This window comes from Ceratotherium simum, chromosome 20 (assembly GCF_057802395.1).
Source record: "Ceratotherium simum simum isolate JZ-2026a chromosome 20, ASM5780239v1, whole genome shotgun sequence".
NCBI classification, from domain to species: Eukaryota; Metazoa; Chordata; class Mammalia; order Perissodactyla; family Rhinocerotidae; genus Ceratotherium; species Ceratotherium simum.
In genome coordinates, this window is record NC_141919.1 from 55463706 (window position 1) to 55481324 (window position 17619).

Consider the following 17619-nt stretch of genomic DNA (forward strand, 5'->3'; position numbering starts at 1 on the left):
TGATATAAACAAATGCTGGAATAAAATAAAGGGGGAAGAGGCAAATCCTTCCCACAGAAGAATTCAAATAATGTGAAATCCCTCCCCAACAGGTGAAGTTTATTCCCACCCCTCAACTTGACTAAATGACCTCTTCCAAAGAACCAAACAGCAAAGGGGACAGCAGTCACATCACAGAGCAGACACCCGACAGACACCATCATGGGATGGTGTGACAAGAAGGGCAGTGCACCTCTGGGGAGTCCTCCTCAAATCACAAGAAAACATCAGCGAGCCCAAATTGGAGGACAGCCTACAAAATACTGATCAGTACTCCAGAAGTGTCGAGGTCGCCAGAGACAGCAGAGGCTGAAGAGCTGTGCCCGACCAGAGAGGACTAAGGAAATGAGACACCTAAAGGCGACAGGGTACCCTGGATTGGGTCCTGGAGCCGACAAGAACACTGGTGGAAAACAGATGAAATCTGAATGAAGTCCATCATGCAGTTAATGGTACTGTAGCAATGCTAATGTTTTTGTTTTGATAATTGTACTAGCTCGTAGGATGTTAACATGCATGGAAGCCAAGTGAAGGATCTTTGGGAACTCTCTGTACCACCTTTGCAACTTTTCTATAAACCTAAAATTACTCCAAAGTTAAGAAGATTATTTTAAAAAGAAAAAAAATCAACAGTCTACAAGCCTCCAGCTGAAAGACTACTCTAAGCTACTTCATCAGGCAAACGAAGGATTAACAGGCCTGAACAGCAAAGGCTCTAGGAGCCTGTGTCATGAAAACACAACTCTCCCCAGTCGACTAAGGGCAGCAGGAAAGCCTAGCGCAGACGGGATTAGGCTAACTATAAACCTAAGAATGAATGAAGCAAGCCCACCAACCAAGAACATCAGTGAGAGGCCCAGCAAACAAGTCCTCCAGACTCATGTCCAGGAGCCTGGTAGGCGGGGCAGAGGACTGAAGCTGGTGAAGACTCCATGCAAGGTTTGAGGGGGACAGGAAGAAGGTCTGGGTTGTATCAAAATACAACTTGAGAGGTAGTTATTTGATTAAAAATAAAAATTAAATGCCAGAGGGCCGGCCCCATGGCTTAGCAGTTAAGTGCGCACATGATCCCGGGCGCACACCGACGCGCCACTTCTCCGGCCATGCTGAGGCCTCGTCCCACATACAGCAACTAGAAGGATGTGCAACTATGACATACAACTATCTACTGGGGCTTTGGGGAAAAAAAAAGGAGGAGGATTGGCAATAGATGTTAGCTCAGGGCCGGTCTTCCTCAGCAAAAAGAGGAGGATTAGCATGTTAGCTCAGGGCTGATCTTCCTCACCAAAAATAAATAAATAAAAAAATAAAATAAATAAAAAATAAAATGTTAAAAAATTTTTAAAAAATTAAATGCCAGAGATTCCACTTAGGGGAAGCAGGGTCTGACAGAGCGTCAGCTGCCCGTCCTCCTTCGAGGGCATCCTGTCCCCCTTCGAGAGCATCCTGTCCCCCTTCGAGAGGGTCCTGTCTTCTAGTCAGAAGGCCTTTCGCCCCCAGTTCCATCTTTCTTATTTACTCTCACCGACTCTCCGGCCTTCCAGCTCCTGGCTCGGACTGGGCACCGTACAATGACACTGGTATGTCTAGTTGTTAATCCTAATTTAGAAGTGAGTAAAAACTATTAAATACAATGTTGGAAAGAGTATTTCAATTTGAACTCCCAAAAAGTATAAGGCAAGCTGAAGAACTGAGCCTGAGACCCACATACTTGCAGGGGGTAGTAGAAGGGGTGGAGCCTCCCACCCAGAGTGAGCCAGACTTGGAATTAAGTGCAGACCCTGGCTGGTAACCAGGGACCACCCACCACCTTAAAGGCACCAAGCCTTGACAGATTTTTGCCGTGCTGCCATCACCCCACATCGAAATGCAGCTTTGGGTCAAGAGAGTGAGATAGATCCTAGAGGTCCTGCACACACAGCAGTTTGACTCTGCTCTTGCCAGGTGCTGCAGGAGCCACGGGAACCACGAAACACCTCCCCTCAGCCCTCCACCCGTCCATCCCCAAGACATATGGTGGATACAGTCAGTGTGAAAAAGCTCTGGTAGCTGGCAAAATGTCTCATTTTTGGTCCTAATGAAGTACTTCGTACTTAGTTGGGGATAATTCTATGCTCCTATATATTGCCACGGAATCCTAAGTAAATCTTTTTGTCTCAATAGTTTTAAGTTTCATCATTAAAAAGGCAGATACTGGGGCTGGCCACGTGGCGTAGTGATTAAGTTCAACTCCTTCCACTTCAGCGGCCCCGGTTCGCGGGTTCGGATCCTGGGCATGGACCTACACCACTCATCAGCCATGCTGTGGCGGCAACCCACATACAAAATAGAGGAAGACTGGCACATATGTTAGCTCAGGGCTAATATTCCTCAAGCAAAAAATAAATAAATAAAAATTAAAAGGCAGATACATCAAAACTCAGTATTATTACAAGGAATAATGACTAAAAAATTCCCAAACTTACTTTGCAAGGGTTAATTATTTGCTAATGATGCAAAGCAGCTATGAGGACAGTCCCGTAAGAATGGACAGGTGACACCGTTCCTTACACCTAATCCCCAGTAAAGAAGCACCCATATGGTGAGGTCTGTCTCTGGCACCAGGAGGGTGAGCTCCAGTGCCGACTTGATACTTTCTGTGTTTCCATTTCTTCATCTACACAAATAACAGTACCCCTACCTCACAGGGCTGCTGTGATGCTCAAATGAGTTACTACGTGTACACAGCTCTGAATCATCCACAAATCATGAGTGCTCGACACGTCAGCTACTCTTTATTTTTAAGTGAGCTATGTGACAAAAGATCTGCTTCTTCGTACTTTTCATGCAGGACCTGAAACACCATGAGTTGTCATAAACAGATTTTCTGACACAAAGGAAAAAATACTCTATGCCGTTTTTCTTTAGAATAATTTTATACCCTCTCAGGGAGTACTATGACACATCCTCCAGCCAATTACCAGATTTAAAAGATATAAGTCAACCTGAACATAAGAGGATATGAGTAGACCTGAATTCTTTTGTTTTAAAAAAAAATCCGGCTTTGACTTTTATCCAGCTGAACTAGTCACTAGGTATTAGGAGGATAAAACTTAGGCTACTTACTCCCTACTCGAGTCCAGCAGAAGAAGGAGAACATAAAAGTCAACTCACATTTGGTGGAAGATTTTTATTGTCATTGCTTACTTTAAAAGGGCGGTTTAAATGTTTTTGACACACGTTAGCAATGTCTCTGAAAGGAAATTTCTCCCCCTCGGGAAATCTGAACTCAGAGCTGAGTGTCTTACCTTATACACCTCTTGTTTATTCTATAAGAATTGGTTGCAGTGGTCTTAAAAGCAAGGAAATTTTTCTTTTAAAATAAGGGAGTGGCACATGAAAAGATTCTCAACTTCATTAATCATAAGGAAAATGTAAATCAAAACCATAAATGAGACACCATTTCACACCCATTAAGACGGCTAACAAAAAAAAAAAAAAACAAGCAATTGTTGGCGAGGATGTGGAGAAATCGGAAGCCTCATACACTGCTGGTGGGAATAGAAAATGGCGCAGCTGCTGCAGAAAATGGAATGACAGCTCCTCAGAAAGTTAAACAAAGATTTACTACATGACCCAGCAATTCCACTTCCGGGTAGATGCCCAAAAGAACTGAAAGCAGGGACTCAAACTGGTAGTTGTACCTCCATTTTCACAGCAATATTACTCACAACAGCCAAAAGGTGGAGGCAACCCAAGTATCCATCAGTGGATGAATGGATAAGCAAAATGTGGTCTATCCATACAATGAAACATTATCCAGCCTTGAAAAGGAAGAAAACTCTGACACACGCTACAACATGGATGAACCTTGAGGACATTATGCTCAGTGAAATAAACCAGTCACAAAAGGACAAATACTGTGTGATTCCACTCATATGAGGGACCTAGAGGAGTCAAACCCATAGAGACAGAAAGTCGGATAGTGGGTAGCAGGGGCTGGGGGAGGGGTATGTGGAGTGTTTAATGGGCAGAGTTTCAGTTTGGGAGGATGAGAAAGTTCTGGAGATGGATGGTGGTGATGTTTGCACAACAGTGTGAATGTACTTAATTCCACTGAACTTACACTTAATGGTTAAAATGATAAAATTTTTGTTATGTGTAGTTTACCATAATTAAAAAAAATTCTTAAATATATAATAAAAAGAGAGTGGCACCCCATCTCCCCGTCTTCTCAGGAATCCTAGGCACTCGGCTGTAAGATATAACTTCCTACCTGTCAAAAGACAGAAGTTTTATTTTTCATTTGGATAATGACATTAGCATGCGTGTAATGGACTGTATCTGCCGGGCTATATAAAAGGGTGAGATTGCTTTTCTTCTTGGCAATCTCTTTAGCAGACTGCCTGTGATGTGATTACAGTCTGCTTCAATGCTTATTCAATAGTAAGACTGTTTTCTTTCTCTGCCAAAAAAAATTAAATAAACAAGAGAGTAGATGTCATAAAAGAAATGCAAATTAAACTTTACAAACTTTAAAAATAAAAAGATAAAAAGAAGAGTGAAAGAAAACACCAATACTATACTCAGTGTCTATTTAGCCTACTATATTAATCTCCTAATGACTCAGCTAACTCCTAGCAATATTCTTGTTAAAAATCTAATTCCAAAATACAATAATACATCAAAATTTAAGTTTTAGGATTTAGGAAAATGAATCTCAGACTGATACAATTTATTTCAAGACGGTGACACTTGCAAACTCTTACTGAAATATTTTATGGCTCACATAGTTGCAAGAGACTGAAAACCACAGAGCCTGTGCTCATCCAGGCAGTGCAGTGAGGCCCTCCCTGTCTGAACTGGCCAGCACTCTGCTCATGAAGACAAACAGTGCACTCCAGACCTCTGAAAACTCAACCCTCCAGCAGTACACCCTCCAGCACACTCTCCTACACTAATCGCAAAATACCAACAACATGGTAGATTCAGTCTTTCCAAAGAAGTTGATATATTCCAGAGACAAGTGGGAAATGCCAAGTGACTAGGGCACAAAGGGATCACATTTACAGGTCACAGATCCTTAACTATTGTAGATTTACGGTTACCTTTGCAGATAATTCAGGACCAGTTCAACCCTAGACTGGCCCTAAGATGCCTAGAAACGATGGTTGATAGAACCAGGTATAAGGAGGGAGAAAAGGTGCCTAAATTCAGCCAATTTCCCTAAGCAGTCACCCCTTTAAGTCTTCAACGCAGATCCTAAGTTAAGACACATAAAGGGCTTATTCAAAGATCAAGGCGCTGCGCCAGGTGGCCAAGCCGAGACTACTTATCCGTGGAAGTGACTCGAGTATGGGTTTGAACAGTTAAACATTCTACATTCTTTCTGCCATCACACTGCCCTGCACAAGGGCCTGAGTAACTGGTGAGTCTGAAATTGACTTATTTGTCCACTTATCAAATATATTCTGAACACCTACTATACCCAGGTAATGTTCTAAGAGCCGGATAACATGCGAGGTCATCACATGACTTACTGTCTAGAGAAAACATACACATAAGTAAAAAAATGAAATAAACGATCCTAACTGGATAGAGACATTTGGAGAATTTTAGAATATTTTTATCTAAACTCTGATCATTTATGTCTAATATTTCTATCTAGAAAATTCTGTCTACAAATCCATTGGAAAATAAATCTAATTTTTCAACTTTTTTTTTATAAGATTTTATTTTATTTATTTATTTTCCCCCAAAGCCCCACTAGATAGTTGTATGTCATAGCTGCACATCCTTCTAGCTGCTGTATGTGGGACGCGGCCTCAGCATGGCCAGAGAAGCAGTGTGTCAGTGCGCGCCCGGGATCCGAACCCGGACCACCAGCAGCGGAGTGCGCGCACTCAACCACTAAGCCACGGGGTCGGCCCTCATTTTTCAAATTCTATAGTATCTCCTCTTCATGGTGGGGGATCGGTGAAATGGGTGAAGGGGGTCAAAAGGTACACACCTCCAGTTATAAAAAGGTCATGGGATGAAATGTACAACATGGTGACTACGGTCAATAATACTGTCTTGTACGTTTGAAAGTTGGTAAGAGAGATCTTAAAAGTTCTTATCGTGAGAAAAAAATTTGTAACTACGTGTGGTGATGGATGTTGACTTATCGTGATCATTTCACAATATATTCATATATCAAATCATTATGTTGTACACCTGAAACTAATAAAATATTATATGTCCTTCTATCTCAATAAAAAAAATAAAGCATCTCTTCTTCATATTACATGGTATCTAGCATTTACTCCTATGGTCGATGGCTTACTAAGGCTGGAATGTCTAGTATGTGTTAATTAGTTTCTTTCCATTGTATAAAACAAAATGAAGAGTGATGTGGGGTGCAGGAATATGTGGGAGATGGGGTGTGTACATGTGTGTATTTTACTTTAGAAAACTAAGCTGCATTTCTGATTACTTTTCTTCCTAGTGTACTTAGAAATCTCTATTTCAAACATTCATACAGCTTTACCAAGGCGCAAAGCTTAGAATTCTTTGATGTGTTCACACCAGGATTTCCTAGCCTGGGCACTACCGACCTTTGGGGCCGGATAATTCTTTGCTGTGGGGCTGTTCTGTGCCTTGTAGAAGGTTCAGCAGCAGCCCTGGCTTCAGCCCACCAGATGCCTGCAGTCAGCACGCCCTCAGTTGTGACAACAAAAATGTCTCTAGACATCGCTGAAACCACCCCTCTCGGAGAACCATTCACTGGTCTTCACTGACTAAACAGCTTGTCCTACGGCATCAAAGGAAGTCCCAAACGCTGACATGGGAAAATGACGTAGGTGAGCTAGGCCGCCACCAGACTGAGCTCCTTGAAGGATCCCATCCTTTCCTGTTATGTTCACTCCTCCATGCTGGCCAGTAACCGGCACTTGACGTTCCTAGAGGGATAATGAATCATCACTGGGAACCAGTCAGAGCAGAGAGTATAAGAAACTTGAGGTAAGAAAATAAATCTTTCATAATGGTCACTGATCAAGTGTTGAAAGAAAATAATTAAATTTGCCTGCCTGTGTAAACAGAACAAAGCAAATACGTGATTAAAAAGTGGAGTGCTCAGACTACACTACAGGAGATATAAGAAGAGGAACGCAGCCGGCCTTGGGAGCTCACAGTTAGCAGGGAGTCCATGTGCAGGCAGCTACGCTAGAGCAGACCCAGGAACCACCACTGCGAATACAAACAGCGCTGCGAGCGTCCCTGGGCCACCTCTGGGAACATCGGAAGAGGCTCCATGACAGAAGCTGGCACTTGAGATGGGCTTTGAAGTAGAAGTAAAATTCTGACAAGCAGAAGTGGGTAGTTAGACAAGAGGGAGTGACACAGGCAGAAGGTGGAAAGTTGGGCGTTTCCTGGGGAGACAGTGAGCCGTCTGGTCGGGAGCATTTATAACAACAGCAGAGGAACTGCGAAGCATGAGGGAAGGTGGACCGGGTTCAGATCATAGGAGGGTTTGACAGCCATTAATCCAAATGAGGCATTTGGATTAATGGTTTTTTTCAAGTCGTTGGCAGAAGAGCGACCTACCTGAGATGAGCTACACCAGTGAGACACAGGGTGTGCGGCCCAGTCGGACCCAAGCAATTCTGACCACTCCCCACAGTTTAAGAAAATGATATTTACCCTGAGGACGTGTCTTGCATTCTACTTTTTGTCCTATTTTATTCTATATCATTTTTTCTAAATGCTGGTACACACCCAATAATTTGGATTCACAACCCACCAATGGGTTTGCAAAAGCACTTGTTGGACTTCTTGGGTAAAGCTGGTGGGGTCACATGTTGGAGGACTGGAAACAAGGAAGACAAGGGTAAGCAGACTGCTGGGTTAGAGATGACGTGACGTACTACAGGGACTGGCAGGATGGGAGGGTGAAATGATGGCTCCCGGTTGGTGAGTGTTACTTTGAGGTGGGTGACCACAAGGCTCAAACCAGTTAGGGCTAAAAGTGAGATCAGAAGGGACTGGGAGAATAGAGGCTGGTGGGAAGGAAAAGGAGAACAAAGCCTCGCTCAGCAGGGTCAGGCTGTATAGGAGACACAGAGCTTGAAGTCTTAAAGGTGGTGTCACTTTTCCCACTAATTATACAGTCCAAGCTGAGGACTCTGAGGCCAGATTAAGGATGAGAACAGTCAGTCTGTGTGCGGAATGGGACATGGTGGAAATGATCTCTAAGTACGTAAAACCACCTGCTCAAGTCTTTGAGGACAGTGAAAGTGTGCCTTGGAAATTATCAGATGTTGAACGAATATTTGGATAGTAGTAACCTCAAAAGGGATTATGAGGAGGAAAAGTATGTAATGGAGAAGGTCCAGAGAATTGTGGCATTTATGGAAAGTCCTATTTCAGTAACCCCAGGAAATGGAAGCACTTTGATCATCAGAAGGGTTCAACGAGGCAGGGAAGAGAAAGTGGGTTTCGGTAAGTCTAACTTTAAACTAAGAAAAAAAGGAAAGACATTTAGACAAGGGTGATAATGGCTGATAAAGATCAGTGCTGAAATCACAACTTGGCTCAGGAACTAAATCTAACATGGAGCCCATCTTGCTTGGTTTAAATGGTATTTTTAAAATGGGATAATCTCAAATAAAAATCTGGATTTCTGGCTTTCTTGAAAAATCTGAAGGTCTGGCAATGTTGGCTCTATAGTCCTGTAAGGCTTTTAAAATGGGCACACTCTTGGCTCTACCGAGCATGTGTGCGTGCACCATTTGTAGAGGGTTGGATAAATTATGGAATACCATGCATGCATTAAAAAGAACTAGAACTGTAAGTATAGACATGGAAAGATTTTTTACATTATAAAAAATGCAAATTGCTGAATAATGTATTGTGTGATCACATTAATGTTAAAAATTAAAAGTATATTGTAATAATATATAATATATTGTATAATGTACGATATAAAACACATGTAGGCAGCTGCTGTGGAAAACAGTATGACAATTCCTCGAGAAATTAAACATAGATTTACCAAATGACCCAGCAATTCCACTCCTGGGTATATACCCAAAAGAACTGAAAGCAGGGACTTGAACAGATGTTTGTACACCCACGTTCACAGCAGCATTATTCATTATTCACAATAGCTAAAAGGGGAAGCAGCCCAAGCATCCATCGACGGATGGATGGATAAATCAAATGTGGTCCACCCAAACAACAGAGTACTATTCAGCCTTAAAAAAGAAGGAAACTCTGACACCATACTACAACATGGATGAACCTTGAAGACATTAGGCTAAGTGAAATAAGCTAGTCACAAAACTGGTACACTGGAAGAAAACAGATATTGTAAAATAAGAACTTTAAGTGGATGACTGGTTTGAGTTATAATGTGGTCAATTTTGAACCATAAGTCCTCCCTGGTCAATTCGAGGTCTTCAAGAAGAAGGTATATTGCTAGTTTTCAGTGTCTCCTGGATAGAAACTATGCCGCTCCCATTCTACCTGGAAAAAGCAGTGGAGACGTTTTGCTATCAGATCTGACCTGGGAGTGAACTGCAGGTAGGCACACACCCAAAGCATTCTTACACAATGAAACTGAACTTTGACTTCAGCGTGGCACTTCCCTCTTGAAGAGGTTCCTGGTTACTTGTCCCCGGATGTCGCTTAATCAGCAATCCCGTTTCTTCCCATATAAAAGAGGGTAATGAAACACTATGAGGCCTAAACAAGACAGCACTGTGAGAGGGGACCTAGCAAGGGCCTGGCACCCTACAAGTTAGTCCCCTTGACCCCATCAAGTACGCAAGGAAAGAGATCATCATCCCAAAACCTCAAGCCATAGTCGAATGCATGGCTACCTTCTCCCCGTGACTTACAACAGGAGCACTGCCTTACTTAAGAGCGAAGTACAGGCACCAGAGCACCGAGCCAGCACGAGACCTGAAGGACCGCGCTGTAAACCCACACACTGACACCACAAGTCTGTGGCAGAAACATCTAGGGAAGCTCTAGGGATTGAACGCCACCAAGATTTTTAAACAAACATCAGTCCCTCACTAAGTTTCAAAGGTTATGCTGACTCAAGGCACACAAGAGGAAACGCTCCTGGTAACCAGAAGAAGCCAAGCCCAGGCCAGGCAGTTTAAGAACCTGAACAAAACCAGCTGATGTGTGGGCCAACTTCTAATGGTTACAGAATACAATTATTGCTCTATCAAAGGCATACTCTTCTAAGTCAAAAAAGGTTTCTCTAAGCAAAGTTAACAGGAAATTAAGCCTTTCTGCCAGTTTACCCTAGAGAAGGCCAGTAAGATGGTAGATTTTTTTAAGAGAAATGCCTCATATGCCCAACATTATATATGGTGAGGTGTTTGTGTCAATTCCTTTGTCAACTTTTTTTTTGAGGAAGATTGGCCCTGAGCTAACATCTGTTGTCAATCTTCCTCTTCTTTTTTTCCTTTTTTCTCCCCAAAGCCCCAATACATAGTTGTATATCCTAGTTGTAGGTCCTTCTAGTTCTTCTATGTGGGATGCCACCTCAGCATGGCTTGATGAGCGGTGAGTAGGTCCCCGCCCAGGATCCAAACCGGCGAACCCCAAGCCACCGAAGCAGAACGTGTGAACCCAACTGCTGTGCCACTGGGCCAGCCCCGGTCAATTTTTATTTAACCTTTTTTTCCTAAAAAAAAGTACTGATTATCATACAGTACAATTAACTTTTATTTACTTTTGATGTATAGTTCTATGATTTTAAAACATGTTACCACCACCACCATCTGGATACAGAACAGTTCCATCACCCCAAAAGCTCCCCCCTGCCAACCCTTCATATTCACATCCACCCTTGCCCCTCCCCTCTGGCAACCACTCACCTGGTCCCCATCACTAGTCTTATCTTGAGGAGAATATCACATAAAGAAGCCTTTTGAGCCTGGCTTCTTTCACTCAACGTAAAGCCTTGAAGATTCACCCAAGTTGCTGCATGTATCAATAGTTCCTCCCTTTTTACTGCTAAGTAGTACGGCCTGGTATGGCTGGACCACAGGTTAACTATTCACCTGTTAAAGGATATTTTGGCTGTTTCCAGTTTTGGCTATCATGAATAAAACCGCTAGGAACATTCAAGTACAGTTTGTGAACAAGTTTCATTAGGTAAATACCGAGGAGCAGGACTGCTGGATCATATGGCAAGTGTATGTTTAACTTCATAAGAAATTGCTGAGCTGTTTTCCCGGGGGCGGGAAGGGGGGGTGTACCACGTGCCCTCTTGAATTCCCACCAGAAGGGGCCAATTCCAGTTGCTCAGCATGCTTGTCAGCACTTGGTATTGTCGGTACTGTTTATTTTAGCCATTCTACCAGTGATAGGTCATCATGGTTTTAATTTACTTAACTATTTTAATGGGCATCTTTTAAAAACAGTACACACTGCTTCACTCCCTTAGAGAACACCGAACACAAGGTTTTCTGACTCAAAATCATCCCTATAGAATAAATACTGTACTCTCAAAGGCTACTGAAGTACACAGGGTTGTTTTCCGTTTCCTAAAGTAGCCCTAGAATCACATCTGCTTTTTATAGCTTTTTTATCTTCTCCCATGTGAAGTGTCACTTCTTGCTATTAATGGTGCTGCTGCCTCTGGCAGCCTTTCTCTGCACTTTTCTCAAGCTGAGTTTAGAAATATATAACTAAACTTATCAGAATTACATCTGAAAAGGAGAGAGCTTGATTCTTCAATGAGGAAAGAGAAAGCTTTTTCTTTCTTTGTTCACTGTACCAAAACTTCCTGACCTCTCATTTGGCTGCTGAGAAGTTTCTGATAGCTAAATTTCTTAGGCATTTTCCAAAAGGGGGAGGCTGCCAGGTAAGTGACCACCAGATAATTGAGTCATTACTATACTAATCTGCGCAATTAACACTACATTGTGATTCTGTATCAGAAGCTAAAAGCTTATCTAAAGCAAAATAATTATAGAAACCTAAGTGGAAGAAATGATCTTAAATCTAGTTTAAATCTAGTTTCCAAATACTTTTTCACACATTGGTCAAAATTCTGAGCACTAGTTGGTATGTGAGACACTCTCAGGGGTGCAAAGACAAATATAAAGAAATTTTACAACTGAAAAAGAATTCAGCAGTTCTTTCAAAAGACAGTGACCGTATACACACAGAATCTAATCCTAAGATTTACAGCGCTCCTTTGAAAGCCACCAGAGAAAGCTCATCCCCTCTTTTCCGCGGTAGTTTCCATCTCTGAACAAGAAGATGAAACCGCTAACACTGTGTCATCCTCGGAAGGCGAGTCACATCGGGCACCGGCACCGCCTCACTTCTCCGGAGCCCGGGCTCAGGGCAGAAGACGCCCGCCGCTGCCCCTGGCCCTCACCCGAGCTTCCCCAGGCGCCGCACACCGTGCTCGCCACGCTCACGGACCAATCGCCGCCCTTGCAGCAGCCCCGACCCGCAGCCGTGAAAACCCTGCCGCCAATGGCAGCAGGAGCGGGGTGGGACTTCCGCTATCACTTTCGGCTTCACCACCACCATCTCAGCACAGGCAGTCGGGGCAGTCAGAAGAGTTTGAATTTCACAAACTTTGGGCTGGAGCACAGTTTCAAGCAGAAATAAAGGAAGAACAAACAAGTTGGAAGACCTCAGAGCGGCAAGAGCCATAAAGCCAAGAGCCCCCAAAAAACTTTAAAGAAAAACGGTGACAAAGGAAGCAATGGAAACTCCAGTCAAGGGTCACTGATTTGCGTGTTATCCCCGCCTTCCTGCCGGGTCCTGAAGCTGTCCCGGGCCGGGCTCCGCCGGGAGCCCCCGCCGCAGGGCAGGGCGCCGACAGCCCCCCTCTGACCGCCGGGCGCACCGCGCAAGCGGCCAGGCCTCCCCGTGCAGAAACACGTCCTGGAAACCGCTTCCCACTGGCCCTGACTCGAACTGCTCCTGTCACAGCAGACACGCAGAACCCGACGCTGTTGGCAGACTCTAAGTCACAGAACTGACGGAATGCCAACACGTCCAATTTTACTATTCTTTGAAATCTAACACACATCAGACAGTTTCTCTAAAACTGCCCTCTTAGCGGGAACCTGGACACAGCCCTGCCTTCTCAAGAGGAGGCCAACTCCGCAGGCCTCACCCAGGTCACTGCCCGGGCAGGGGGCGGCGGCAGCGGGCAGGCCTCCATCCGCCCCCACTGGCGGGGGGCCCTTCCTGTCCCCCCTCGCGCACTTGCTCCCACGAGAAACCTGTTGCTGTCCAAGCACTGCTCAACTCGAAACGAGGGTCCGCGGGAGTCCAGCTCAGCGACCTGCCGCCTCAGACACCGGGGTCTCCGCGCCCGGCCCTCAGCCACCCGCGGCCCTAAGGTGCTCGGCCGGCCCGGCCCGCCCCCCGACCCCGGGCCCGGAGCAGGGGTGGGCCGGGCGCTCGCAGCCGCCGGGCTCCAGGCCGCGCGTCCATCCTGCGGCCGGGCGGACGGAGAGGCCAGAGGGGCGCCTGCGGCCCGCGCCCAGAACACTCTCACCCCGGCCCCCAGACCCTGACCCCACACCCTGACCCCGGCCCACGCTGACCCCAGTCCAACCCCGGCCCACCCTGACCCCGGATTCGAGCGACCCTGGTCCCCCTGACCCCAGCCCCCCAGACCTCGGTCCCCAGCCCCCGCCCCCAGCCCACTCTGACTCGGGTTCGAGCGACCCCTGGACCCCCCTACCCCGGCTCACCCCTGACCCCGGCCCCTTCGACCCCGGCCCCCGTCGCCCTCCCCTGACCCCGGCCCCCCGCGCCCCCGCCCCCGCCCCGCGGCCGCACCTTGACGTGGAAGCGGATGAGCGCCAGGCGGATGCAGTGCGCCATGCAGACGGGCGGCAGGAACCAGACCTTGGGCGGCGGGGTGCCCTTGTTCTGGACATGGCTGACGATCTGCTGCGCCGTCTGGCGCTCGTTGCCCTGCCGCTTGACCCACTCGTGCAGCCGCGCCTTCTCGAGCGCGCCGTTGAAGAAGACGAAGAGCTCGATGTTGCCGCCGAAGCAGGCCTTGGCCAGCGCGGCCAGGTAGCCGAGCATGTGGTTCCACTGGCCGCCGCTGACCCAGTCGGTGTAGAAGCCGCCGTAGAGGCGGTGCAGGCAGTTGTCGGCGTCCACCAGCAGGCGCAGCGGCGTGTGCGGGGGCCGCTGCCGCCCGCCGCCCACCAGGCTGCCCCGGGCCAGCTTCTGCAGCTCCACCGGCACCACGGCGCTCGGGCAGTGCTTCTCGATGTAGTCCTGGAAGCCCTGCACGCCCATGGCGGCGGCGGGCGCGGGGCGGCGGGGCGGCGGGGCCGGGGGCGGCGGGGCCGTGGCGGGCCGGGCGGCGGCGGCTCTAGGGGGGGCCGGGGCGGGCGGCGGGCGCGCTCATGGCCGCTGCGGCCGCCATGTGCTGCCGCCTCCCAGGGCCATGGCGGGGAGGGACCTGCGCCGTGCGCCGCTCCAGGCCCGGGCCAGGCTGAGGCGGCCTCGCGCGGGCGGGCGGGCGGCGGCGGCGGCGGCGGGCGGGGCGCGCGGGCTGACGCACGCGGCCGGCGGAAGGGGCGGAGAGGCGGCGGCGCGGCCGGCGGCCGGGCCCGGCGCCGCGATCTCGGACTCCGACACCCCGAACGCGGGACCGGGGCCCCGAGTTCCGAGACCCCGAACCCCGGCTCCGGCCGCGGGCACAGCCCGGGGAGGGGATGCCGCGCGGACCAAGCGGCGCCGCTGGGCCTGCGCGGGCGTCCGGGAGGCCTCGGGGTGGCGGCCGCGTCCCGTCCCCGTCCCGGTCCCCGCCCGGAAGCCGGTCACCCCGGGAGGCCGCGTGCCGTCCCGGGTCCGATCACCTGAGGAGGCCCGGTCCTCGTCCTCCCGGGCTGGTCACCCCGAGAAGGCCTCATCCCGGGAAGCCAGCCGGTGACCCTAGGAGGCCGCGTCTTGTCCGCGGGGCTGGTCGCTGAGGAGGCCTCGTCCCTTCCCTGGGTCCGATCACTCCAAAGGAGGCCCCGTCCTCGTCCCCCGGGGATGGTCACCCCAAGGAGGCCTCGTCCCCAGAAGCCAGTCACCTGAGGAAGCTCGGTCCTCATCCCTGGCGTCCCATCACCTGAGGAGGGCCAGCTGGTCCCTGGGGCTGGTCACCCCGAGGCGGGCCGAGTGCCGGGGTGGCCGCGGAGGGAGAGGTGGGCAGGCTGGGCGGGAGCTGGGAAGTCGGGGTGCCTCTGGGAGGGAGGGGCGGGCGGGCGCCACTGTCCCAGGTGGAGCGAGGGGTCTCGCTGCGTCGTGTCCTGGGTGTAGGTAGCAAGTTGTGCACATCGTCCCCTGCCCTCGACCTTAGTCGTGATGGTCGTCAGTTAACTTAGGACACAACCCTCAGACTTGCAGGGGTTCACGAGGACTGAGTCCTGACTCTGAGGACGTCGGAAATGTGGCGACTGACCGCACCAGGCTGGGCTCAGGCTCTCCGCGAAATGGGGGCGGCCTGAGCGGCCTCACTGGAGCGCCGCTTAGGGAGCAGGGTTCCGGACCGGTGGTTGTGACTCGGACCCCGCGCAGTGGTGCCACTGCCGGAGGGAGCGTGGCCGCACGCCGCCGTGGCAGGGCGCTGCGGTGTCTGAGCACTCAGGTGCCCCAGTGTCGGAGAATCGCGAGGAGACCTTCAAGACCCTAGGTCTGTTAGAGCCTGTGAAACGCCTACTTTATAGAGTCCGCCTGTGAGGCGCCCGTCTTCCCTGACTCGCTTTCCTGAGGCTGTGCAGCCCCTCCTAAGGAGAGTTATTTAAATCCTAGTAGCATCTCCTGGAAGGAGATCCTTTCATGACTTCTGTCCCAGAGCTCTGCAGTAATTGCTTTTAAAATGAAGTGAATACTGTAAATATATTATGCTTCAATAAAACGTTGTTAAACACAGATTAATGTCTTGCGGAATGAAGCATTTAGAAACTCGGAACTCTTCAGTTTGAAACTCCAGTTTTTACTTACCTCCAACCCGCCCATCTGTTCTTTTTCTAGAGAAACCTCTGTAGAGGAGCAGGCCCAGACAGCAGGTGCAGAGCAGATGGAGCCTGCACCCATGTAGGCTCCAAGAAGCCCCCGTGCTCTCTGTCCCTGAAAAAACCAGTTGAATTTTTTAGTTTCTTTTCTTATAACTTCACTTCAAATACGGGCCAGCGTGATATATACATAAGTGAAATGCTCTTGGTGTTTTCATAAGTATGTTTAATTTTTAAAAGAGAGACTGGCAAGTTAAGCCGCTTACCCATGCACAAAATTCATGATGAAGCCAGAATTCTGTTATTTAGAAATACAATTAGCCATTTAAAGCCATGTTAAATACTGACACCCCAGAAATATTTAAATTTCCTTCTGTAACCCACTGCAGGTTCACAAGATTAAGAGTAGTAGTTTTAATCACTCATTGTATTTAAGTTATAGCATTGCATTCCATATATTTACCTTCACTATGTACTGTTTTTATTTCATTTAAAGGTGCTTGCTTATAATTTTTCAAATGCTTTAGTGCCCAGTATCTAGGATTCTGGGAATGAATTTATTTTCACTTTGGGACAGTGTAGAGTACTAAGGTTCTGGAGTCCGACCACCAGGTCTGTCTCGTCCTACCTCTGTGCCCTTGCAAAAATTACTTAACCTTCTTAAACCTTGGTTTTTACCATCGGTACAATGAGGATATTAATAGTACTTAACCTCCCAAATTGTTATAGGATTAAATGAGATAATTTGTGTGCTTACCACACAGCAAATGCTCAATAAATGTCGGCCTTTGTAATTAGTACTTCCACATACTATAATTGTGTCGACTTTATGCTTGAAAACATGGACCAGTTATTTTACTTTTTGAAACTTTGAAATTCATTTTCATAAGTATAAAACATAAAATTCATTTATGTTTACTTTCCCTATCTTATTATGTTCACCTTTGAAAAAAAAAATTTTTTTTGAGTAGCATTATTAATGGCTGGCAAAATGTTTGGCTGAAAAATATTTTATATAATCTGCATCCTCAACTCAAATTCAGGGGTTGGTTAAGTTAATATTTTTAAATATAAAGGTAAAAGTAAACATCTATATTTAAAATTTAGTAAAAAATTATAATATCTTCTCGGGGTCACAAGATCTGACCACTAATGGTTGGGGACTTTCATTTCCAACCACTTTGTCTTTGGACAATTCACTTCGAGCCTATGAGAAAACTTTTAATTTCACCAAGAGATTGCCACACAAGCAAAAAAAAATCTGAAAAAGATGCTAAAAAGGACATGGCCCCATCCTTCACAAAAATTACAAAAAGAAATCTCAGAAAAAAGTTATGATTAATAGACAAAAAGAGCCAGCCCAGAGTATGCAAAAATTAGCAATGTGTGTAAAACCAATGACAGAAATACTTGTTTTCACCTCTCACATTTCAACCAATTCGTTTTTGATCAGTTCAACTACAGCTCAAAGTAGGAAAATAATCTCTGTCTTGTTTACTTGATTCTTTCCAGACTAAAGAGTTATAGTAGAATGATACCTTTAACTAATATTCTGCTTAGTTGAGGCTTCTATCCCCCAGCAATAGAAGGTAAGTTTTCG

At 47.2% G+C, this 17619-nt stretch overlaps 1 protein-coding gene across 2 annotated transcripts in view; it reads right to left on the reverse strand.

The window, feature by feature from the left end:
* Positions 1–14485, reverse strand: part of FAM120A (family with sequence similarity 120 member A) — a 111507-nt gene extending 97022 nt beyond the window's left edge. Inside the window, exon 1 of one of the 2 annotated variants that reach the window (XM_014797002.2) lies at positions 13837–14485. In XM_014797002.2, the coding sequence (XP_014652488.2) occupies positions 13837–14310 (474 nt within the window). In that variant the 5' untranslated portion in view covers positions 14311–14485. The remainder of the gene's footprint in view (positions 1–13836) is intronic. The other variant, XM_004442734.3, reaches the window with a different exon arrangement.
* Positions 14486–17619: the final 3134 nt, after the last annotated feature.